This window comes from Thalassophryne amazonica, chromosome 13 (genome assembly GCF_902500255.1).
Source record: "Thalassophryne amazonica chromosome 13, fThaAma1.1, whole genome shotgun sequence".
NCBI classification, from domain to species: Eukaryota; Metazoa; Chordata; class Actinopteri; order Batrachoidiformes; family Batrachoididae; genus Thalassophryne; species Thalassophryne amazonica.
This window is the reverse complement of record NC_047115.1, coordinates 57,275,771-57,302,088: the sequence shown is the minus strand read 5'-3', so window position 1 is coordinate 57,302,088 and position 26,318 is coordinate 57,275,771. Positions and strand designations below refer to the sequence as shown.

Sequence of the window (26,318 nt, the reverse complement as noted above, 5' to 3'; positions counted from 1 at the left end):
ATATTTAATAATTTTGAAGAACTCTTTATAATCATGTGTTTTTTCATTATATTCTAAGTTGATTCACTGTGCCCCGGACGGGTCACAGTGAATCAAAAAGTTTAAAATCGATTTTAAACACCTATACATTACACTTGGGCAGACATAAATAACACAGCCTTATAAACAATAACTTGCTCTATTAAATCCACAATAGAATGACCTAAACCTATGCATAATGTGTTTATGCTGCCACAAAACAACATTTCTGATCCACTGTGCCCTGGTTTTCCCTATTTGGCTCAAATCTGTAGTTCTCTTAAAGTGAGTGACGGCACAAGTAGATGACCGAGAGAAGCCACCAAGACACACAGAAAACGCTGATGTAGTGAAAGGCTTTTGTGATTGTGATTAGAGAAACGGTGCATTGTGCAGCTTTTGCCTGTTGCGTCACCACAGCTTGACATGAAATTTTAACTATAGTTTGCCAGAAGGCACACAGGAGACCTGAGCCTAGACTTGATCAGTTTTTTTTTTTTAAATCCTTCTCTGTTCCACTCCACCATGAAGTGGTGCAACAGAAAAAACTTGGATCATATACAGTTCCTCCAGTTACAGCCACAGAAGCCTATAACACATTGAGAGTTGTATGGATATCTGGATTAGGCAGTTCTCAAAAACCTAATGATGAGTGAGGTAAGCCACCAAGACACCCATGACAACTTTGACGGCGTTATACGCTTCTGTGGATGTGATTGTTTAGACTGTGCACCGTGCATCTTTTGTCTTTTTGCCTGTATTACCAATTGCAGCATCACAGTGGAGTGGAACAGAGAAGGACTGTCACAAGAAAACTGACAAAATCTTGACTTGAGTCTTTTGTAAAATGTAGCTGAAATTTTACATTTTTAAAAGAAAATGCTTCATGCTTCCTCTTCACGGTGAAGCTGTGTAATTGGTAATGCAAGAATATGCCTATTTTTGTAAATCACACCCATACGGAAAAGAAATATAAAAAACTTACAAGAAGTTACAACAATTCTAGTAATAAATCTTTATGTTTGACATGTGTTGTGCTTATAAGTCTCAGTTTGATATTATACATATCTACTAAGGATTCTGTATGTGGAATTACTGTCATATATTGTTCTTTTAAGTTCCCAATTTATATAAGTTACATATTGTACAAATTTACTAAGGATCTTATATCTGGTTTGAGTGTCACATGAATTAGTTACAAGTTCCAGATAGAACAGATACAAACTACTACTACTACTAAATTGATTAAAACTGCTGAAACTTTTTTAAATATCACAAATCTTACTAGATGCAAAATCAGTCTCTTAAAGTAAAATTTGCCATCAGCAAAGGATACAAAACTAGTGCTCATTTTTCCTTTTGTCTCTTTGAATGCATTTCTGAGATTTTATTTAATAAACCATATCAAAAAATAATCTGTGACCAATGCATTTGAAAAAATAAAGATCAAAGATGATGTGAAACTTTGGTGATAGATTTTTTTAATAAAAAATGAAAATGGGCTATAATTTAAGAAAAATATATTTTTTGACAAGAAGCACCTCCCTTTGGGCAGCAAGGTGGTTCAGTGGTTAGCACCGTTGCCTCACAGCGAGAAGGTCATGGGTTCAATTCCCGCCTGTGGCCCTTCTGTGTGGAGTTTGCATGTTCTCCCCGTGTTTGCGTGGGTTTCCTCCAGGTGCTCCGGTTTCCTCCCACATCCAAAGACATGCAGGTTAGGTGGATTGGAATCTTTAAATTGTCTGTAGGTGTGCATGCGGGTGTGACTGTGTTTGTTTGTCTGTTTGTGGCCCTGTGGCAGACTGGCGTCCAGTCCTGGGTGTACCCTGCCTCGCGCTCTATTACTGCTGGGATAGGCTCCAGCCCCCCGCAACCCTTAATTGGACTAAGCAGTTGAAGATGAGTGAGTGAGTGAGCACCTCCCTTAAACAAACAAATAACCAACTAAAACAAATAAACAAAAAGCTTATTTGAAATTTCAATATACAAAACTGAAAAAGTATATAAATGTAGACAATTGACACAAAATAGAACACATAAACATCAATGTAACATAGAATATATCAAACCTTGTCAGTAAAAAATAAAAAACAAAACAAAAAAAGAGATGTAAAAGGGTGTACAGCACATCATACTCATCCAAGGTCTATTAGTGATAGGTCACTAATAGACCTTGACATACACCTTGTGGCATTAACTTTCAACTTAGTTAATGCCACAGAACTTCTCTAGTTACATTGAAATAACGTTAGTTAAGAAAACTCGAAAGGGATTTGGAAATTCTCATTTTGTGTAAGTAAAATTTGCCAATTAGCAACATAAGATTAATTACAAAGGAAAAATGGTTATCATTACATACAAATCTTGTAATGATATCCTTAAAACCAACTATGATGGTATGTCCAGTTTTTTCATCAATATATTTTTCAAAATCTCTCCAAAACTTAGATGACACAGGGCAAATACAAAATAAATGTTAAATTGTCTCTGATTTTATCATCAAAGTCAGTGAACCTTCACAACTGTGTTGTTACAAGGATAAATGTGTAGTATTTTGAACTGAAGTTCTCTTATTTTATTTGAAAAGCAAAACTGAGAGAGGCACGACCATGTTTTACGCCAATTTATATTGCCCAGTTATGAGTTCCAGAAGAATGTTCCTTTGGGTAAGAACTTGCTATAGCTCTGAAGTGTATTCCTAACATGTTTGTACATTTTCTATCAAGTATATCAATCCCCCAGTTGTAAGAGAAGGTGTTTGAACCTCACTCTTTTGTTAACTCAAGCATACTCTGAGGAATGGCCTTTACAACAGAATCAAATTCTTTGTATGTGACTGGAAAGGATTTTTACCTCTGCCAAGGAGGTTATGTTTTCGGCCACGTCTGTTTGTTTGTTGGTTGGTTGGTTTGTTAGCAGGATTACTCAAAAAATCCTCAATGCATTTCAATTAAATTTTTACCAGGGGTGTATCTTGGCCTAACTTAGAAGTGATTAAATTTTGGTAATGATCCAGAACACGATCCGCATCCAGTAATTTTTTAAGGATTCTTTATCATTGCAGGATAGGGCCAATTTCAACGTCTAACTTCACAAAAACGGGTCACAAAGGCTGAACAAAAATTAAGTTACGACACAACAATAATTTAGTATTTGTTTCTCCTCACTGAATAAACTTGTTATTAGAAAATAAAAAAAAACTTGTGTAGTTCATGCAGTTTCTCTTTACAAATACATTTGCTGAAGATCTAAGGGTTTAACCCTTTGGGGCTGACGCTGTTGTATATGATGGCTGAGACCAAGCTTTACTAAATTATAGATAACTATTTAATGATTTTTTTTTTTTTTTTTTTTGCTGAAATGTTAATTCCACAGACTTTCAAGCCACTGTCCACCATCTTTATACTCCTCGTAGAAGCTGTGTGATGACATGAGCAATGTGAGTGTCCAATTGGAATTGGTTCACCATCACATGGTTTTCTAAAATCCAATTGTAAGACAGAGTCACCTCACGTGACACACCAAAGATTGTTTTTAGAAGTGATGTGTTACTAGTTTATTATAGTTTGCTGTGTGTTTTGAATAAATGTGTGTGGAAAATTATTTCCCGCTTTACTTTTTCCTTTCTTATTTCTAATTGTAAACCTTTATTACACTTATAAAAAACAACTATAGCATATATATTTTGAAAGTACAGGTTGTCCTGAAAAAAAAAGAGACATAAAACTTGATTGTGGGATGCAGGGAGAGCTGTTAATCCTCTCGGGCTCAAATTAATTTTTAGTATCAGAAAATATCAGATATTTAGCTGTTGCAAATCTGCTGTGCCTGCCTTGAGAGGGTTAACAGCAATAAGAAAACGTTTATGCCAGGCGAGTGAACTGTCCAAAAAATGCCCTCGGACCCCAGAGGGTTAACCACTGAATCTGAAACATGACGGTAGATGGGTGAAATGACATGGAATGAGTCTCTTTGCCAAAGGGTATTCCCTGTGACATCAGTGACCCTATGGCCTTGGCGGAGGTTTGCGCTCTCTGAGTGCTTCTAATTTGTAACTATAAAGATTGCCATTACTTTCAAAATAAATCTGAAACAAAAATTATACCCTTTTCAACCCAGACTTCCTTGTATAAAGTTTTGTTTTTGACAGTAATATTGCCATTATTCCAAATTATTTCCTTAAAAAATGGAATTTAGATTAAAAATTAGCAGAAGTTCCAACCCACCTCCTGCTCTCTATAAATTGAGAATGTCTTTTTTTAGATAGTGGTGTTTGTTTTTCTAAACAAAATGTACAAACTATTGATCTCTTTACAGACTGAATCATTTATAAAAAGTGATAATGTGGGATGAACAAACCTTGACATACCTTCAGCTTTGACAATAACACTGTCCCAAAAATGGAAAGGTCTCTTTGTAACCACATATTACAGATGGATTTTGTTTTGCTGATTCTAGGGGGAAAGTTTAATTGCTGTCTCTGGGTGTATATACTCAACAAAAATATAAATGCAACACTTTTGGTTTTGCTCCCATTTTGTATGAGATGAACTCAAAGATCTAAAACTTTTTCCACATACACAATATCACCATTTCCCTCAAATATTGTTCACAAACCAGTTTAAATCTGTGATAGTGAGCACTTCTCCTTTGCTGAGATAATCCATCCCACCTCGCAGGTGTGCCATACCAAGATGCTGATTAGACACCATGATTAGTGCACAGGTGTGCCTTAGACTGCCCACAATAAAAGGCCACTCTGAAAGGTGCAGTTTTGTTTTATTGGGGGGGGGATACCAGTCAGTATCTGGTGTGACCACCATTTGCCTCATGCAGTGCAACACATCTCCTTCGCATCATCCATGAAGAGAACACCTCTCCAACGTGCCAAACACCAGTGAATGTGAGCATTTGCCCACTCAAGTCGGTTACGACGACGAACTGGAGTCAGGTCGAGACCCCGATGAGGACGACGAGCATGCAGATGAGCTTCCCTGAGACGGTTTCTGACAGTTTGTGCAGAAATTCTTTGGTTATGCAAACCGATTGTTTCAGCAGCTGTCCGAGTGGCTGGTCTCAGACGATCATGGAGGTGAACATGCTGGATGTGGAGGTCCTGGGCTGGTGTGGTTACACGTGGTCTGCGGTTGTGAGGCTGGTTGGATGTACTGCCAAATTCTCTGAAACGCCTTTGGAGACGGCTTATGGTAGAGAAATGAACATTCAATACACGAGCAACAGCTCTGGTTGACATTCCTGCTGTCAGCATGCCAATTGCACGCTCCCTCAAATCTTGCGACATCTGTGGCATTGTGCTGTGTGATAAAACTGCACCTTTCAGAGTGGCCTTTTATTGTGGGCAGTCTAAGGCACACCTGTGCACTAATCATGGTGTCTAATCAGCATCTTGATATGGCACAGCTGTGAGGTGGGATGGATTATCTCAGCAAAGGAGAAGTGCTCACTATCACAGATTTACACTGGTTTGTGAACAATATTTGAGGGAAATGGTGATATTGTGTATGTGGAAAAAGTTTTAGATCTTTGAGTTCATCTCATACAAAATGGGAGCAAAACCAAAAGTGTTGCGTTTATATTTTTGTTGAGTGTATATATATATATATATATATATATATGAATCCCTAAATATTTGACAGATTGTTTTAAGGAATATTAAACATAAATTACTCATCAGTCTCATAGAGACATAATATTTCAGATTTGTTGATATTAAATTTAAGTCCTGGGGCGTCTGAAAATTTCTGAGTAGTTGGAAATGCAGCTTGTGATTTATACTTAAGAAATAAAACAGTGCTGTCCGCTAGCTGGGAAATCAAAGATAGTTAAACCATGGATATTGAAATTCTTTGAAATGTTCAAAAATAAAAGTTCTGCAACAATAATAAATAAAAAACAGGAAATAGGACAACCTTGGCATACATCTTTTCATACTGAAAACCTTTTAAACATTGTGGGATAACCAAGCTAGTTATGTCTTTATAGAACATGGCAATAATATTAATAAATTTGTTTCCAAAGCCTAGGATTTGTACAGTCTGTAAAATAAAGGAATGCCTTATCAAATCAAATGCCTTGTAAAAGTCAAGGAAAAGCATCAATGTGTTAGAGTGTATAAGATCTGAATAGTGTATTAGATCTAATACTAATCTAATAGAACTAAATGACACTTGGCCATTTTGATTTTCACTTATTATTTCATCTCAGTTATTATTTAGTCGCTTAGCATCAACTTGTGCAATAATTTTCTAATCAATATTTTAAAAGTGAAATGCGTCTCCAATTCTCAATTATTACGTGGTCTTTATCGGGCTTTGGAGTCAAGATTAACAAACCTTGTTTCATTGTTGTTGTCATTTCCTGCCTCCTTATACAATACTTAAACATAAGTAAGATATGATCCTTTATCCAATCCTAAAAACAAAGAAAACAAAACAAAACAAAACAAAAAAACAGCATTGGGTTCTGATGAATGCTCCTTTTGCTATATTTACATACATTTTATCGAGCATTTCTTTAAGATTAAGTGTTTTTAATTCCTCTTCTGATAAATGATGCCTAGAGACCATGATAGTGGCTGTAAAGCATTCATTAAGGAGATCATGTTAGAGTTTGGTATTTTAATTTCCTTACTTTGATTTATCGCTGCCTGCCTGACTATAAATTTAAAGAATTCCCGTTTTTGGATTGGGTTCATTTCTTTATCATTAAAAATCTCTTTTACAAGCAAACTTACGCTTTTCTTAAACTTATTATCTTCCAACAAATGATTGTTTAATTTCCAATAACCCGTAGACTTGCTTTACCCATATATCCATTCAACTTGAGGGTTATTAATGTATGGTTGGATAGTGGAGCATGAGAATTTGAAACACCTGTAACAAATTGCAGTGCTTGCAATGACATCAACCACATATCTATATGAGACTGTAAAGATCTCTTGGAGTTTGACCATGTATACTCTTGGGATAATTCTGGGGTCTCCAGTGACCTCGCTCCCCTGTCTCTCTTATCCCACGCGTCCGTTGATTTGAAGAAAGGTATTTAAATTTGAACACAGTTACTCTGAGGGCTAGACCACCACTCAGAGATTTATTAAACAGAATTTAAATGTCACAGAAATTGACAGAATGCAAGTTTTACAGAATGAGTGAGATAAGCAAAAGCATACCCAGAAGTTCTGAGGGTCCCAGGAGCTGCAAGCTTCCAACCAGCAATCTGGTGTTCCAGCAAGCTGACAGCAAGGAGGAACCCCGAACAGTGGGCTGGCTTTGTACCCTATGCTACTACAACGTTTTTCTGCTAATCTTGGGCGTTGTCCTTCATCTGGGTGGTCTTGATCCCTCTGTTTCGTGGCATGGTTCTGCCCACATGCGCTGTCAAGTCCTCTGTTCTCTTGTGTTCTTGAACTGATAAGAAATTTTGGGCAACAACTGCTAACTGAAAAACTGTCAGCAAGTCACATCACGTGGTTATACCACAAGAATGTTTGCACATTTCAAAATTGCACAACCTTCTAAAAAACAGTTTAGTCTCCTTCTCTGACAGTTTATCACATTTACAAGACTTTTGAAAATGATTATATAAATAACATATCTTCATGACAGCTTGCTAAGAAACTAAACTAATATTTGAGCAAACGCAAATCTTAGAACAAAAGCAAATGTAATCATAAACATACAGTAACATACCTTTAATTTGGTAGACACAATACACAATTCAACAGCATTCAAACATATGAGGTCTGTTAGAAAAGTATCCGACCTTATTATTTTTTATTAAGACAGACGTGCGGAGGAGTTCGGCGCGTCGTGGTGCAGCCGCTCGGCGCAAAGAAACGCCGTGATGAAGCCTCACGGGACATGTTGGGGCTTGTCCAGCTCAAGCTCAATTTCTCGGATATTCACACGACAGAAAAGCAACCAGAATCCGTCTGAAAGCTGTCCTGAGAGACCAACACCGAGGTGGTTTTGTGCCGCGTCAAGAGCGGCACGGTGGCGCGTCCCTCGGCTTCTTTTTCCATGAAAAAAAAACTCCTGTAACGGTGGAATGTGCCGGAATTCACAATTCCTGTTCTAGTCAGAGGACATACCGGATCAAGACAGCGTCCAGTTTAGAAATGAAAGGCACATTTCACTGTTACAGGAGTTTTTGTCATGGAAAGAGGAACAAAGGTGGAGGAATTCCGCGCGTTGCGGCTGCATGGCAAAAAGAAACACCGTGATGAAGCCTCACAGGACATGTTCTGGCATGTTCAGCTCATGCACAATCACAATCAGATATTCACACATAATCCACCGTTAAGCCGTCCTGTGAGCCCAACACCGAGGTGGTTTTGTCCCGCGTAATGAACGGCTCCATGGCGCGTCCCTCGGCTTCTTTTTCCATGAAAAAAAACTCCTGTAACGGTGGAATGTGCCGGAAAAAGTGCTGACGTCCACATCTTCTGCCTTTTTGTGAAAGTCAGACGAGGTCCCGGATCAACAAAGCTTTCATGTTGGAAATGATCTGGTTGTTTGTGCGGGGTGTCAGCCTGTCCATCGGTGCTGGGAGCGCGCCGTGCTCTCAGCAGTTGTGGGCCATCCTTAAAGGGGCAGTAACACCCCTTAATCTGTTTAATCCCCATAAAATCGTCCCTGAAAGCCATATTAATTTTTCAAACGGTGTCCACCTGGAGGTCTCTTACAGTTTCTGGAAAAAAATTGATGGAGCAAAGATCCAAATCGTTCAGACATTTATTCGCAATGAAAAATAGACGAGAGGGGTGGACCACACCTCACTCAAAGCCTGCTCACAGGCGAATGACGCAACCGACAGGCATGAAAAAACTCATGCATACGCACGAGGGTTCAAGCTTGGCTGACGCAATCACACATGATTCAAATCCATATGGTTTTTGAAAAAAATAATAAGGTCGGATACTTTTCTAACAGACCTCGTATAACTCAAAAGTATTTGAATATATAGATATCATGTAATTAACCTTAGCTATTGATTACGTTTAATAAGCATTGATAATAATTCATAAGCTTTGCGTCTGCTCACCCCCTTTTTGGTCACACGTCACTGTGGAATTGTCTTGTGTATCAGTTTTTGTTATTACCGAGTTTGTGTGCCACAATAAATAAGTTCAAAATAAATAAGTTCAAGTTCAAAAAAATAAATTGATCACTATGAGCATATGAGTAATATATTCTTCAACAGCAACAAGCTCTATTAATATATAAATGATGACTTCTAAACATTAAAACACACTCATATATGTAACAATATATTTTAGCTCAATAAAAGATCCATCCATCCATCCATTTTCTTCTGCTTTATCCGGAGTCAGGTCGCGGGGGCAGCAGCTCAAGCAAAGCTGCCCAGACCTCCCGATCCACACACACCTCCCCCAGCTCCTCCGGGGGAATCCCAAGGCGTTCCCAAGCCAGCTGAGAGATGTAGTCCCTCCAGCATGTCCTGGGTCTTCCCCGGGGCCTCCTCCCAATGGGACGTACCCGGAACACCTCTCCAGTGAGGCGTCCAGGGGGCATCCGGAAAAGATGCCCGAGCCACCTCAACTGACTCCTTTCGACGTGGAGGAGCAGCAGCTCAACTCCGAGCTCCTCCTGAGTGACCAAGCTCCTCACCCTATCTCTAAGGGAGCGCCCAGCCACCCTGCAGAGGAAACTCATCTCGGCTGCTTGTACTCGCGATCTCGTTCTTTTGGTCATGAGCCAAATGTCATGACCATAGGTGAGGATCGGAATGTAGATCGATCGGTAAATCGAGAGCTGTGCCCCCCTACTCGGCTCTCTCTTCACCACGACGGTCCGATACAGCGACCGCATCACTGCAGATGCTGCACCGATCCGTCTATCGATCCCACGCTCCATCCGTCCCTCACTCGTGAACAAGACCCCGAGATACTTAAACTTCTCCACTTGAGGCAAGGACACTCCACCGACCTGAAGAGGGCAAAGCACCTTTTTCCGGTCGAGAACCATGGCCTCAGATTTGGAGGTGCTGATTTTCATCCCGGACGCTTCACACTCAGCTGTAAACTGCCCCAGTGCACGCTGAAGGTCCTGATTTGACGAAGCTAACAGAACCACATCGTCCACAAACAGCAGAAACGAGATTCTGTGGTTCCCAAACCAGACCCCCTCTACACCCTGGCTGCACCTAGAAATTCTGTCCATAAAAATAATGAACAGAACTGGTGACAAAGGGCAGCCCTGGCGGAGGCCAACGTGCACTGGAAACAGGTTTGACTTACTACCAGCAATGCGAACCAAGCTCCTGCTGCGGTCGTACAGGGACCGGATAGCCCTTAGCAAAGGACCCCGGACCCCGTACTCCCGGAGCACTCCCCACAGGGTGCCCCGAGGGACACGGTCGAACGCCTTCTCCAGATCCACAAAACACATGTGGACTGGTTGGGCGAACTCCCATGAACCCTCGAGCACCGATGGAGCGTGTAGAGCTGGTCCAGTGTGCCACAACCAGGACAAAAACCACACTGCTCCTCCTGAATCCGAGGTTCGACCATCGGTCGAATCCCTCCTCTCCAGTACTCTGGAATAGACCTTACCGGGGAGGCTGAGGAGTGTGATCCCCCTATAGTTGGAACACACCCTCGTGGGCGTTGAAATCCCCCAGGAGAACAATGGAGTCCCCAGTCGGAGCGCTATCTAGTACCCCTCCCAGGGACTCCAGAAAGGTTGGGTACTCTGCACTGCTGCTCGGCCCGTAGGCCGAGACAACGGTGAGAGACCTGTCTCCGACCTGAAGGCGTAGGGACGCGACCCTCTCGTTCGCCGGAGTGAACTCCAACACATGGCGACTGAGCTGGGGAGCAATAAGCAATGCGACCCCAGCTCTCCGCCTCTCCCCATGGGCAACGCCAGAAAAATGAAGCGTCCAGCCCCTCTCCAGGAGTTGGGTACCAGAGCCCAAGCTGTGCGTGGAGGTGAGCCCGACTATCTCTAGTCGGTATCTCTCAACCTCCCGCACAAGCTCAGGCTCCTTCCCCCCCCAGAAAAGGTGACATTCCACATCCCAACAGCCAGGGGCTGTGAGCATGGACCGGCCACCGGGCCACCCGCCCTTGACCGCCATCCAATCCTCTCTGCACCCGACCCCCATGGCCCCTCTGCAGGTGGTGAACCCAAAGGAGGGCGGGCCCATGTCGCTCTTTCAGGCTGAGTCCACCCGGGCCCCATGGACTAAGGCCCGACCACCAGGCGCTCATGCGCGAGCCCCAACCCCAGGCCTGGCTCCAGGGTGGGACCCCGGCTCTGCCATACCGGGCAACGTCTCGGTCCTTGATTTTTTACTGGTCATGGAGGTCAATAAAAGATGAATAATATTATGATGATACTGAATGGGGGGGAAAGCACAAAAGGTTAATGCATATTTTGCACATTTTGAATATATTCCTTCAATACTCTGTAACATCTTCATTCATTCATTCATTCATTCATCTTCATCATTCATTAGTTCAATTAAGGGTCGCGGGGGGCTGGAGCCTATCCCAGCAGTCATAGAGCGCGAAGCGGGGTACACCCAGTACAGGATGCCAGTCTGTCGCAGGGCCACAAATAGACAAACAAACACCAATCCACCTAACCCGAATGTCTTTGGATGTGGGAGAAAACCGGAGCACCCGGAGGAAACCCAAGCAAACACGGGGAGAACATGCAAACTCCACACAGAAAGGCCACGGGAATTGAACCCATGACCTTCTCGCTGTGAGGCAACAGTGCTAAGCCGTGCTGCTAAGCCGTGCTGCCCCTTCTGTAACATCTGTATTCATAAATCTCCATACATCTGGAAGAAAAGTTGTTATTAATTACAAAGTAGATTTTAAACCTGACGTTGATGAAGGTCTTGGAAGGTGTATGTCCTTTTCATCATCAGAAACATTATTATAGTCTCCTCCTATAATGGGGAGAGATCGAGTCTTGCATTTTGTCTTTAATGCGTTAGTGAGAGCTTGGTGAATGTGTCTTTTGCCTGAACAGCATTATTTGATCCATAAACATTGTCATTTATAAACTTCAAATTGTCCACTTTTAAAACCAAAATAATCTATCTTCTTTTGAAATTATGGATTCCAAAACGTCACTTTCAAACCTGGGAAACAATACAGCAACACCAGCAGAATGATTGGAGCCATGGGAAAAGAATATTACATCACCCCATTGTGATTTCCAGAACCTTTCATCGTCCTTACATGAGTGAGTTTCTCGCAAAAAAAAAAAAAAAAAAGTCTGTATTGCAATTTCTGGTAAATAAAAATATTGCTTTCCTCTTAGTATTATCACGTAGACCTCTAACATTCAAAGAACACAAATTCACTGCCTAAAAACTTAAATATGACATTTTTAACAACAGCAAAAAAAATCTGCAGAATAAAGAATTTTGCAATAAACGAAAAGATCCTGGTGCGTTTGCTTATCTGCTGTGACGTCACCGTGAGCACGTGGTTTTGTTGAGATGGCGGCTCAGTCTGTGCTCCCTGAGTCTGTCCTCGGTTGGTCTATTTTCACCTTTGTACTTTTGGTAAGCAAGATTTAAGTTGTTTAATTACGTTATCGAATGGTGGAGTGGGTTTTACATGTGTCAGTGGTTGTGTAGCACACGAAGGTAACGTAATTTCCTATCTGCGTGACACGGCTGGTGTCCTGCCGAGCTGTGCCAGTCCAGAATTAGCATTACAGTAGCAAACATATTTCATAACGGTGTTTATTTTTAATACTGCTAGAAAGTAAAAACCGAAGAGGTCGTGAAAAGAGGTGGACAGTGCGTATGTGGTTGGTTTCTTTTAGTAATGCGAATTAGAAATTACAGGTCCGGGAGACTTATCCCAAAATGGTACGGTACATTAAGTTTAGAGTGACAAAAAACAAACAAAAAAACTTTTGTATTCACGGAAGGGAGAATTTTCAAGTCCCCGAGAGTTAACAAATCGAACGTGATAGCGCTGGGATTGTCACATTAAAACGAGTAAAGCTGCAGGATTCGACAGTATTCTTAATGAAAGGCTGCAAGCTTCTGCTCAGGTTCTTATGCATCACTTAAAAAAACATTTCCATGACATCCTATTAGTCTTTTTCCCAAAAATTGGAATATTGTCCGCATTAAAGTGGATGAAGGAGTGACCTTGGAAATTAGAAGAGGTGGTAAATAATCACTTCTGAGATCCATCACGACTTAGATGTGGATGATCGGTGAACCGCGGCTGACTCTTTGAAGTGATGCATGCACAATGAAGGCAGGGTGGACCGATTTTTAGGGGAGACCCTTCGGTCTGCGACACCAGTAATGTACATTTTACGGAAGTACATTTGCTATATATATATATATATATATATATATATATATATATATATACACAGAGAGGAAAATAAGTATTCGAAGACCCTGTGGTTTTGCAAGTTCTCATGGACGTCTGAAATTTTCATCTTAGGTGCATGTCCACTGTGAGAGACATAATCTAAAAAAAAAAAAATCTGGAAATCACAATGTATTTTTTTTTTTATAATTTATTTGTATGTTACTGCTGCAAATAAGTATTTGAACACCTGTGAAAATCAATGCTAATATTTGGTACAGTAGCCTTTGTTTGCAATTACAGAGGTCAAGCATTTCCTGTAGTTTTTCACCAGGTTTGCACACACTGCAGCAGGGATTTTGGCCCATTCCTCCACACAGATCTTCTCCAAATCTTTCAGGTTTGGAGTTTCAGCTCCCTCCAAAGATTTTTTATTGAGTTCAGGTCTGGAGACTGGCCAGGCCACTCCAGGACCTTGAAATGCTTCTTACGGAGCCCCTCCTTGGTTGCCCTGGCTGTGTTTTTGGGGTCATTGTCATGCTGGAAGACCCAACCATGACCCATCTTCAATGCTCTTACTGAGGGAAGGAGGTTGTTTGCCAAAATCTTGCAATACATGACCCCTTCCATCCTCCCTTCAATACGGTGCAGTCGTCCTGTCCCCTTTGTAGAAGAGCACCCCCATAGTATGATGTTTCCACCCCCATCTAACCACATGAGCTTCTCCCATGCCTCCTATGGATCATCCAGATGGTCACTGGTGAACTTCAAACAGACCGGGACATGTGCTTGCTTGAGGAGGGGGACCTTGCTGCCCTGCAGGATTTTAAACCATGACAGCATCATGTGTTACTAATATAATCTTTATGACTGTGGTCCCAGCTCTCTTCAGGTCATTGACCAGGTCCTCCTATGTAGTTCTGAGTTTCCTCAGAATCATCCTTACCCCACAAAGTGATATCTTGCATGGAATCCCAGACCGAGGGAGATTGACAGTCATCTTGTGTTTCTTCCACTTTCTAATAAATAAATCATAACAGTTGTTGTTTTCTACCAAGCTGCTTGCCTGTTGTCCTATTGTCCATCCCAGCCTTGTGCAGGTCTACAGTTTTGTCCCTGGTGTCCTTAGACAGCTCTTTGGTCTTGGCTCTGGTGGACAGGTTGGAGTGTGATTGACCGAGTGTGGAAACAGGTGTCTTTTATACAGATAACACATTCAAACAGGTGCAGTTAATACAGGTAAAGAGTGCAGAATCAGAGGGCATCTTAAAGAAAAATGAACATGTCTGTGTGAGCCAGAATTCTTGCTGGTTGGTAGGTGTTCAAATACTTATTTGCAGCAGTAACATACAAATAAATTAAAAAAAATCATACATTGTGATTTCCAGATTTTTTTTTAGATTATGTCTCTCACAGTGGACATGCCCCTAAGATGAAAATTTCAGACCCCTCCATGATTTCTAAGTGGGAGAACTTGCAAAACCGCAGGATGTTCAAATACTTATTTTCCTCACTGTGTGTGTATATATGTATATGTGTGTGTATATATGTGTGTATATATATGTGTATGTGTGTATATATATGTATATATGTGTAAATTTAATCATTGTTCACTTACAAATTGAAAAATTGAAATATACTATTTATACACTGATATATTATGCAAAATCCCTTTAATTTTTTTCTAGTTAAATATGTTTGAAGTTGTATGACCTTGAAACTCCTGATTCAATCTGTGCATGTTGAAAGTTTTCTTCTTACAAATTTTATAGATTAACATAAATAAAATAAGCCGTGGAAGTCCATGTATTGACTAGGAATGCACAGTTTCACATTTTTCTTTTCCAGTACTAATAGTAGTACTGAAACTGTTGTTATTCTCTGATAAAAGCTGATAGTAAGTTCCTTTGGCTGCTCCCTTGTTTTCACTCAGGTTCGCCAAAGCAGATCCGAGGTGGATCTGCATGTTGATTTTAGAATCTGAATTAGGATACTTTATTAACCCTCTGGGGCCGACGTCGTCGTATACGATGGCTGAGTCCAAGTTTTACTCAATTATAATTAACTTTTAATGATATGAGATAGAAACTTACTTTTTTTTTGCTGAAAAGTTAACTCCGCAGACTTTCGAGCCAGCCATCCACCATCTTTGTACTCCTCATTGAAGCTGTGTGATGACATGCCCAATGTGAGTGTCCAATCGGAATTGGTTCACCGTCACATGGTTTTCCAAAATCCAATCGTAGGGCAGATTTACCTCACGTGATAAACCAAAGATTGTTTTTAGGAGTAATGTGTTACTAGTTAGCCCATTTGAATAGCACCATGGCTGCTGGCTCCAGTGTGCCCTGCACCGTTATGCCAGCAATCAGTGAAAGTGAGCAGATGGAGGGCCTCTCATACAATCTCATGTGGTCAAACCAAGAGTGTGTGACTATCAGGATTGCTCCATCAGTTTTATCTGTGAATGTTATTGGATAAGCCTGTGGCAAGCTCTCTCACTCCAGCGTAAAGCACTGTTTACCATATCAATGGAGCGAGGGGGAGGGGCCGCTCCTCAGAGTGTAAATGGACCTCGAAGTGTGAAAGATTCTCAGTGCAGGAGAGAACAAACACACAGTCAACTTCATAGAGTATAAGTTTGTGCAATTGCAGACAGAAATTGCTTTGAGATGAAGACAAAATGCACAGACCATTTTGTATATATTGTTCAAAATGTGCATTTGTGTTTATTGTTTGAACCTTTTTGTTGTACAGTCTTTCACACAAGACCTCAAATTACCTTTATAAAGTGTCAAAACAGTTGCTTATTATAGTTTGCCATGTGTTTTGAATAAATGTGTGTGGAAAATTATTCTCCACTTTACTTTTTCCTTTCTTATTTCTGATTGTAAACCTTTATTACACTCATAAAACACCACTATAGCATATATATTCTGAAAGTACAGGTTGTCCTGAAAAAAGAGACATAAAACTTGAAAGTGGGATGCAGGGAGAGCTGTTAACAGCTATTATAAACATTTATGCCAGGCGAGTGAACTGTCCACAAAATGCCCTCGGACCCCAGAGGGTTAATCCCAGGGGAAAATTGCATTTGTTCCATGTGCTCAGTACGAAATAGCAAGTCGGAGAGGAAAGAACTTAAACTAAGTTAGATAGAATTTTAAAAACACAACAGCACAAATATACAATATAAACAACAACAACAAAAAAAACAAGCTATTGTCCTGTTGCCCATCCCAGCTTTGTGTAGGTCTACAATTTTGTCCCTGGTGTCCTTAGACAGCTCTTTGGTCTTGGTCATGGTGGTTAGGTTGGAGTGTGATTGATTGAGTGTGTGGACAAGTGTCTTTTATACAGGTAATGAGTTCAAACTGGTGCAGTTAATACAGGTAATGAGTGCAGAATAGGAGGGCTTCTTTAAGAAAAATGAACAGGTCTGTGATAGCCAGAAATCTTGCTGGTTGGTAGGCAAGCCTTAATTTAGTAAATATACAACTGAAGGCCATGAATTTCAGAGGTTAAAGCAGAATAATAGTGTCAAAACATACCTGTCAGTTTCAAGCATATTGCATGAATATTTCAAAAGTAACAAAGTGACATATAGACATTTTCTGCTTTTAGCACCACTCATTCATGACACCTTTTTAAAAGCCTCACTATCTCAGAAACTAAGATGACACGATGAAAAAAATGGCAGTATATTTAGTAGTTGTCTTTAGTCTAATTAACTTGACAGTCTACCTTTGTTGTGTCATGGTATTCAACATTAATTTTAACTCATGTTTGCCTCCATGTTAGGTAATCCTAGCTTTTTGTTGGGTCTACATTCGGAAATATCAAAGTCGTCGGGAGAGTGAAGTTGTTTCAACTATAACAGCAATATGTGCCCTGGCCATTGCTTTGATAACGTCCGCACTCCTGCCAGTGGATATACTCCTTGTGTCATTCATGAAGTATCCCAATGGTACTTATAAGGTGAGTTGTGAAATGACCTAATGTTAACTTGGAATTTTTAGATATGCATAATGTGACCTGAGTGTGTGTGTATGTGTGTGTCTCTCTCTCTCTCTCTCTCAATGATTTGCAAATACTCTTCAACCGATATTCAAGTGAATACACCACAAAGACAAGATATTTAATGTTCAAACTAGGGGTGTAACGATACACAAAAATCATGGTTTGGTACGTATCTCGGTTCTGAGGTCACGGTTAGGTACAGTATGGGAACAAAATGCAAAATCTAAATTTGCTTGTTGTTTAAACCAACAATTTATTATAACATTATACAAACAGGAAAATGAAATAATTGCAAAGTGCTGCCTGGTAATAAGTTAAATAAAATGTTCTCAAATAAATGACAAATGTATGAAATATAAAAAATACATTCCTAGTAAACAGCTTTTAACAAAACCTTTCCACAAGTAAAGCAGAGCACAGCAGTCCCAGCATGAAGCCCTGTTCAGTTTTATTCAGCATTCATATTTTTTGCCAGAAAAGTTAACTTGTCCAAAACTGTCACACTCTATAATGGATTTATTTTAAAGAGAATTAATGTTAAAGAGGCAAAAAATTGAGTAAAACCACCTTAAAAATAATTAGAACCACAAATAAACTTGATTCTTGGTTTGTTTATTTATTTTGCCATTAAAACTGACCATCCCTTATTAAAATAAAATAACTTCTCAAGGCCAGGGCTTCTCAAAGTCTGGGGACTATTTAATCACAGCGCAGCAAACGAGGTCAGTAGACTGAGCAAATCCGAGTGAGGAGGATTGTAGATATCCCTCCTCTCAGAGCTTTCAGGCTGCTGCAGGCTGGGGAGGAGGGGGAGACCCGCTGCTGCTTGGTGATAACAGAGACTTTCACTTTCAGTCGCCAAACATCAGAAAAGTCTCCGGTAACGCCAGAAAAAGTAGTTAGATTTGTCGCTAGTCGCTTTTGAGAAAATAAGTCATCAAGAAGGTTTGAAAAGTCGCCAGATTTAGTGAAAAAGTCGCTAAGTTGGCAACACTGAATGTAAACACACGCAACACGAACTCACCCATGCACAGCCCTGTCCCATACTGAAACGGTTCAATATAAATACATGTATCATTACACCCTTAGTTCAAACTGATAAACTTTGTTTTTGTACAAATATTTGCTCTTTTTGAAATGGATGCCTGCAACACGTTTCAAAAAAGCTTGGACAGTGGTATGTTTACCACTGTGTTACATCACCTTTCCTTCTAACAACACTCAATAAGCGTTTGGGAACTGAGGACATTAATTGTTGAAGCTTTGTAGGTGGAATCCTTTCCCATTCTTGCTTGATGTACGACTTCAGTTGTTCAACAGTCCGGGGTCTTCATTGTCGTATTTTGCATTTCATAATGGGCCACACATTTTCAGTGGGCGACAGGTCTGGACTGCAGGCAGGCCAGTCTTGTACCCGCACTCTTACTACGAAGCCATGCTGTTGTAACACGTGCAGAATGTGGCTTGGGATTATCTTGCTGAAATGAGCAGGGACGTCCCTGAAAAAGACGTTGCTTGGATGGCAGCATGTGTTGCTCCAAAACCTGGATGCACCTTTCAGCATTGATGGTGCCATCACAGATGTGCAAGTTGCCCATGCAATGGGCACTAACACACCCCCAAACCATCACAGATGCTGGCTTTTGAACTTTGCGCTGGTAACAATCTGGATGGCCTTGTTCCCTTTTGTCCAGAGGACACGACATCCATGATTTCCAAAAACAATTTGAAACATGGACTCATCAGACCACAGCACACTTTTCCACTTTGCGTCTGCCCATTTTAAATGAGCTCGGGCCCAGAGAAGGCGGCAGTGTTTCTGGATATTGTTGATGTATGGCTTTCGCTTTGCGGGGTAGAGTTTTAACTTGCACTTATAGATATAGCACGAATGGTGTTAACTGACAGTGATTTTCTGAAGTGTTCCCGAGCCCACGCAGTAAGATCATTTACACTATGATGTCGGTTTTTAATGCAGTGCCGCCTGAGGATTCGAAGGTTACGGGCATTCAGTGTTAGTTTTTGGCCTTGCCACTTACGTGTAGAAAGTTCTCCAGATTCTCTGAATCTTCTGATTTTATTATGACTGTAGATGATGGAATCCCTAAATTCCTTGCAATTGAACATTGAGAAACATTGTTCTTAAACTGTTGGACAATTTGTTTTCATGCAGTTGTTCACAAAGTGGTGATCCTTGCCTCATTTTTGCTTGTGAACAGCTGAGCCTTTTGGGGATGCTCCTTTTATACCCGATCATGGCACTCACCTGTTTCCAGTTAGGTGTTCTTTGAGCATTCATCAACTTTACCAGTCTTTTGTTGCCCTGTCCCAACTTTTTTGAAATGTGTTGCAGGCATCCATTTCAAAATGAGCAAATATTTGCACAAAAACAACAAAGTGTATCAGTTTGAACATTAAATATCTTGTATCTTGTCTTTGCGGTGTATTCAATTGAATATATGTTGAAGAGGATTTTCAAATCATTGTATTCTGTTTTTATTTACATTTTCCACAATGTCCCAACTTCATTGGAATTGGGGTTGTAGGTTGAAGAGGATTTTCAAATCATTGTATTCTGTTTTTTATTTACATTTTACACAATGTCCCAACTTCATTGGAATTGGGGTTGTAGGTTGAAGAGGATTTTCAAATCATTGTATTCTGTTTTTTATTTACATTTTACACAATGTGTCAACTTTATTGGAATTGGGGTTGTGTGTGTGTATATATATATACAGTGAGGAAAAAAGTATTTGAACACCCTGCAGTTTTGCAAGTTCTCCCACTTAGAAATCATGGAGGGGTCTGAAATTTTCATCTTAGGTGCATGTCCACTGTGAGAGACATAATCTAAAAAAAAAAAATAAAAAAAAAATCCGGAAATCACAATGTATGATTTTTTTAAATAATTTATTTGTATGTTACTGCTGCAAATAAGTATTTGAACACCTGTGAAAATCAATGCTAATATTTGGTACAGTAGCCTTTGTTTGCAGTTACAGAGGTCAAATGTTTCCTGTAGTTTTTCACCAGGTTTGCACACACTGCAGCAGGGATTTTGGTCCACTCCTCCATACAGATCTTCTCTAGATCTTTCAGGTTTGGAGTTTCAGCTCCCTCCAAAGATTTTCTATTGAGTTCATGTCTGGAGACTGGCCAGGCCACTCCAGGACCTTGAAATGCTTCTTACGGAGCCCCTCCTTAGTTGCCCTGGCTGTGTTTGGGGTCATTGTCATGCTGGAAGACCCAGCCACGACCCATCTTCAATGTTCTTACTGAGGGAAGGAGGTTGTTTGCCAAAATCTCACAATACATGACCCCATCCATCCTCCCTTCAATACGGTGCAGTCCTTCTGTCCCCTTTGCAGAAGAGCACCCCCAGAGTATGATGTTTCCACCCCCATGCTTCATGGCTGGGATGGTTTTCTTGGGGTTGTTCTCATCCCCTAAACATGGTAAGTGGAGTTGATTCCAAAAAGCTCTATTCTGGTCTCATCTGACCACATGATCTTCTCCCATGCCTCCTCTGGATCATCCAGATGGTCACTGGTGAACTTCAGATGTGCCTGGACATGTGCTGGCTTGAGCAGGGGGACCTTGCTGCCCTGCAGGATTTTAAACCATGACAGCATCATGTGTTACTAATCTTTGTGACTGTGGTCCCAGCTCTCTTCACGTCATTGACCAGGTCCTCCTATGTAGTTCTGAGCTTTCTCAGAATCATCCTTACTCCACAAAGTGAGATCTTGCATGGAATCCCAGACCGAGGGAGATTGACAGTCATCTTGTGTTTCTTCCACTTTCTAATAAATAACACTATGTGACACAATTTTTGTTCCTGGCTTCTAAGTGTTATATTTCAACTGCTTATGTGTAAAGTCTATGGAAAAATGACTACATTCAGCACAAACTTTGATTTTTTTTTTTATGTTCTAGAAAGTTCTAAAAGTTTCTTGAAGTTTCTGGATAATTCTGGAAACTTCTAGAAAATTCTGGACAGTTCTAGCAGTTAAAGAATATTCTATAAGACTACTCAGTAGTAGTGAAGGCGAATCGAGAATATTCTTGAAAACAGACAAATTTCAAAATATCATTGTCCTGATCACAGAAGCAAAGTTTCTGTGGAATAACAGCTGTTTTCTATTTATTTAAGGCATAACAGGTTAGGAAAACACACTGTGTACTTTTTTTTTTTTTTAGATTATGTCTCTCACAGTGGACATGCACCTAAGATGAAAATTTCAGACCCCTCCATGATTTTTAAGTGGAGAACTTGCAAAGCCGCAGAGTGTTCAAATATTTATTTTTCTCGCTGTATATATATATATATATATATATATATATATGTGTGTGTGTGTGTGTGTATTCAGCCACATGGGGTGTGCAGCCAGTACATTCTGAGTGTAGGTCCCAAGTCTGGATAAATGAGAAGGGTTGCATCAGGAAGGGCATCCAGTGTAAAACAAGCCAAAATAAAGATGCAGAGTAAAAATCGAATTTCCATGTTTATCGGTCGAGGCCCGGGTTAGCAACGGTCACCGCTGTTGCTCAGCAGGGTGCAGGCTGCAGTTGGGCTGCTGCTGAATGAAGAAGAAGAAGAGAAGAAGAATGTGTCCACACACAGTGAGAGAAGATGAAAACTTTGAATGTCTGGACTTTGAATGTTGGCAGTATGACTGGTAAAGGGAGAGAGCTGGCTGATATGACAGACAGGAGAAAGGTAGACATATTGTGTGTGCAAGAGACCAAGTGGAAGGGAAGTAAGAGCAGGAGCATAGGTGGTGAGGTCAAGTTGTTATATCATGGTGAGGATAGGAAGAGAAATGGTGCTGGGGTCATTTTAAAGGAATGCTTTGTAGTATGTTAAGACTACGTTTGAGGTTAAGCGACAAAGTAATGAGTTTGAAGTTAGAAATTGATGCACTGATGATGAATATCATTAGTGCATATGCCTCACAGGTTGGGTGCGAGATGAAGGAGAAAGATTTCTGGAGTGAGTTAGATGAGGCGGTGGACAGTGTGCCCAAGCATGAAAGAGTGGTGATAGGAGGCGACTTTAATGTGCATGTTGGGTGATGGGAACAGAGGTGATGAGGAAGGAATGGGTAAATATGGTATCAAGGACAAGAATGTGGAAGGGCAGATGGTAGTTGATTTTTCAAAAAGGATGGAAATGGCTGTGGTGAATACCCACTTTAAGAAAAGGGAAGAGCACAGGGTGACATATAAGAGTGGAGGAAGGTGCACACAGGCAGACTACATTCTTTGTAAGAGGGGCAAATTAAAAGAAATTGTAGACTGTAAGGTTTTGGCTGGAGAGAGTGTTGCTAGACAACATAGGATGGTGGTTTGTAGGATGACTTTAGAGGTGAAGAAGAGAGCGAGACCTCATCAAAGGATCAGGTGGTGGAAGCTGCAGGATGAAGACTGTTGTGTGAAATTCATTGGGCAGGTGAGAGAGGCACTGGATGGAGGGGAAGCAAATGGAAAAGTCCTGCAGATGTGGTGAGTTGACAGTTAGGAAGGTACTTGGTGTGACATCTGGACAACGGAAGGAAGACAAGGAGACTTGGTGGTGGAACACAGATATCCAGGAATGCATGAGGAGAAAGAGGTTTAATTCATGATGTAGAGATTACTTTTCACTGTGACTTTAAAGGGCAGAATGTTAGACATTTTCATGAAAAAGCCTGAATTTTTGCTTTGTTTTTTGATGTTCTAAGAAATTTCAAATATGTACAAGCTCAAGGGTGCACAAACGTTTTCACAGCACTGTTTGTATGTATGTATACGCTAATCAAAATAAATAATGGACCACTTTTTAATCAAAGTATTGCATCAAGTCAGTTCAACTTCTAGAATATTGATCTCGTCAGTAGCACAGGAGGTTGCTAATCAGTTTCAGCTTCTTTGGTATTAATGAACTTAACAACAGGTGCACTAGAGGGGCAACAATGAGATGACACTTGTTATGCATTTGGCTAGCGCCAGTGTCACTGCTGGTAGCATGGTGCGGTATCTGGACCCTAAAGACGTTGCACATGTGGTCAAACTTCCCCAGGATGACACAGCAATCTGTGCCATTGCCAGAAGGTTTTCTACATCTCCCAGCACAGTCTCAGGAGCATGGAGGAGATCCCAGGAAACAGGCACTTCGTCTAGGAGAGCTGGAAAGGGCTGTAGAAGGTCCTTAACCCATTAGTAGGATTGGTATCTGCTCCTTTGTGCAAGGAGAAACAGGATGAGCACTGAAAGAGTCCTACAAAATGGCCTCCAGTAACCTCCAGCCTGTAGAGGTCTGTGCGTCTTTCCAGGATATGCCTCCCTAGATCATCAGTAACCCACCACTAAACCGGTCATGCCAAATGATGTTTCAGGCAGCATGACGTTCTCCATGGGATCTCCAGACCCTTTCACGTCTGTCATATGTGCTACAGTAGAACCTGCTCTCATCTTTGAAAAGCACAGGGAGCCAGTGGTGGACTTGCCAATTCTGCTGTTGTGTGGCAAAATTGCCAATCAAGGTCCATGATGAGAGCTGATGAGTACAGGGTCCACTAGGAGAAGTACTCACTAACACAGATGTAGACAGATTTGTGAACAATATTTGAGAGAAATAGGTCTTTTGTGTATCTAGAAAATGTTTTAGATTTTTGAGTTTAGCTCATAAATGGGAGCAAAAATAAGTGTTGTTTATATTTTTAAGTTTCTCTCTCTCTCTCTCTCTCTCCATATATATATATATGTATGTGTGTGTGTTTGTGTATAAAACCTCAATAGTGTTGAAAACAATGAATATAAGGTTTTAGTGTTTGCCCAATTGTTGCAGAATACTTCTGAGAGAAAGGTGAAACTGATCTTATGTGAGTAATAACGCTTATCACAGAGAAAGACAGGAATGGCAGAGACGGCAAAACCGGTGCTTCCTTTTGAAACATTGTCAACCAGTTTTGCCAAAGTGAAAACTACATTCTTAGAGAAAAATGCTATAAATACAAGCTTCTGAAGCAACTTTTTAGACAGGTGCGTGAAGCAACAGTAAAAATAGATTTTGTCAAATGTCTGAGAGTTTTGAATTATTTCTACCCCATGCCAGTCAGATTTGTGTTATTCTGAGTTTGCAAGAATTCAAGTTGGGGAATTAGATTTCTTTCCTGTTTGAGTTATTTTTTTAACCCGTCTTGCCTGTCTTTCAGTATCATATCTGTGGTTATCAGAAAACAGAATGACTATGGCACGTATGGAGTAAAGGGCCTTTACTCCAAACACGTCACGCATCACTCATTATCCATTACTTTCAATTTGAAGCTTTGCACAAATTCTGCGACGTGGCAAAACCTGAGTCTGTGTAACACTAATGGGTGTGCACTCACTGCCACTTGACGTAAAACCCATCGCGGTCAAAATTCAACTCAATCCAACTTTCGCTTTTGTGCTCTGTGACATGATAATGTACCTTGGAGTTTTATTTTTATACAAATAAAATAGCATGAAAAGTAATCTGTACAGTTCTAAGTCTGGTAGATTCATTCATTCATGTCTGCATTTCAGTTGGGGGGAAAAAGACACCGTAAATAAATATAAACTTTTTTTAATAAACACAACAGATGTAACAATGACTGCAGTGTGTCTGTTAAAAGATTGATGTATGTTTTCCACAGTCACATTTCATTGGCTTATGGTGGTTGTCAGCACATGTAGTCATATAACATAAACCTCATGATGAAATCATATTTTAATTTAGTCATTTCAACATTTAATTTCATTCTTATTGACTGTATCATTGCTTTTAATGCTGTAATTGTTAAAATATTTATTTGACTATTTTAGTGATTATGAATGCTTTGAAATTATGCACAATAGGGGCAGGGCTTCTTCTGCCTGTGCAAGTGTCTTATTGCCTGAACGTTAACTTCATGGACATGCTTAATGATTCATTCATTTAATGTTAAAATGTAAAAGGAAACAGCTTTTTCAAATAATAAAAAGGTTGCTGTTTAAAGAGCCTTTGGTTTATTTAGAGTAGCAGCAGCAGGTGTAGGTTTGAAGAGATGACAGATGAGCTGGACTTTCAGGACATTTAACCAGATGAAGGTCTCTTCTGCAGCTTCGGCCTCTTGGAAGGAGTTGTTGGAGACACTTTCATCACATTTTGAAGAGCAGAGATGTTCTCCTCTTCTCTCTAGACTGGAGGTTTTAGTGTATAGCTCCATCACTGGACTTCTGAAGTGCATCTGTATTTACAAGGTTTTCTGCTCAGCAAGAATTTGAAAAACAGTCCCAACCACTTTCGTGTATTCTGACAAGCAGTGATTTAAGATCACCTATTCAGGACCAGGCTTCAAAACATTCCTCCTTGTTGTAAAATGAGACAAAAATGAAAAGAAGAAAAACGAGGAACAAGAATTTCTGAACACTGAAAAAATTTGAACATTGTTAATTTTTTATTAAACTGCTCCTGATGTGTGACAAGTGAAGAAATATATTTCTTAAAATATAAACACTCAACAGTGCTGGGCTCTTTTAATTAAAGTCTTATTACTTGTGAGCAACTAGATTAAAAATGAAAATAAAATAAAAATCTGTAAGTTATGTAATGTTGAAATGGTTCTTGTAGTCAGAGCAGTAATAAAAATTACACCACAATGGTAAAATACCCTCGGCCTTATAAGTATAAAAATAGGAAAGAGAATGTGACCTTTTGACCTCTTAAAATAAATCACGGTTAGCCATCTTTGAACTTGTCCAAGGTCTCTGTCCCAAGAATTTCCCTGTGAATTTGAAGACTCTTGCAGTAATAGGACTGGACTTATGCTGAGCACAGACAGACGGACATCACAATACCCGATGGCCATACTTTGGCCTCAGGTAAAAACTAAGGTGTAGATTTTTCAGGTAAAAAATTAAAATTGATTGAACAATATACAAGTATACAGCATTC

At 40.3% G+C, this 26,318-nt stretch overlaps 1 protein-coding gene and 1 long non-coding RNA gene across 2 annotated transcripts in view; one reads left to right on the top strand and one right to left on the bottom strand.

The window, feature by feature from the left end:
* Window positions 1–1,994: 1,994 nt before the first annotated feature.
* Window positions 1,995–26,138, bottom strand: LOC117522931. The gene is made up of 3 exons (XR_004564380.1): window positions 26,017–26,138; window positions 17,018–17,020; window positions 1,995–2,009 (listed from the first exon to the last, which is right to left on the bottom strand). It is a non-coding gene; the product is annotated as an uncharacterized LOC117522931 (long non-coding RNA).
* Window positions 12,491–26,318, top strand: part of lmbrd1 (LMBR1 domain containing 1) — a 178,795-nt gene continuing 164,967 nt past the window's right edge. Inside the window, 2 exon segments of the mRNA XM_034184354.1 lie at window positions 12,491–12,585; window positions 17,159–17,335. Of these exon segments, the coding sequence (XP_034040245.1) occupies window positions 12,520–12,585; window positions 17,159–17,335 (243 nt within the window). The 5' untranslated portion in view covers window positions 12,491–12,519.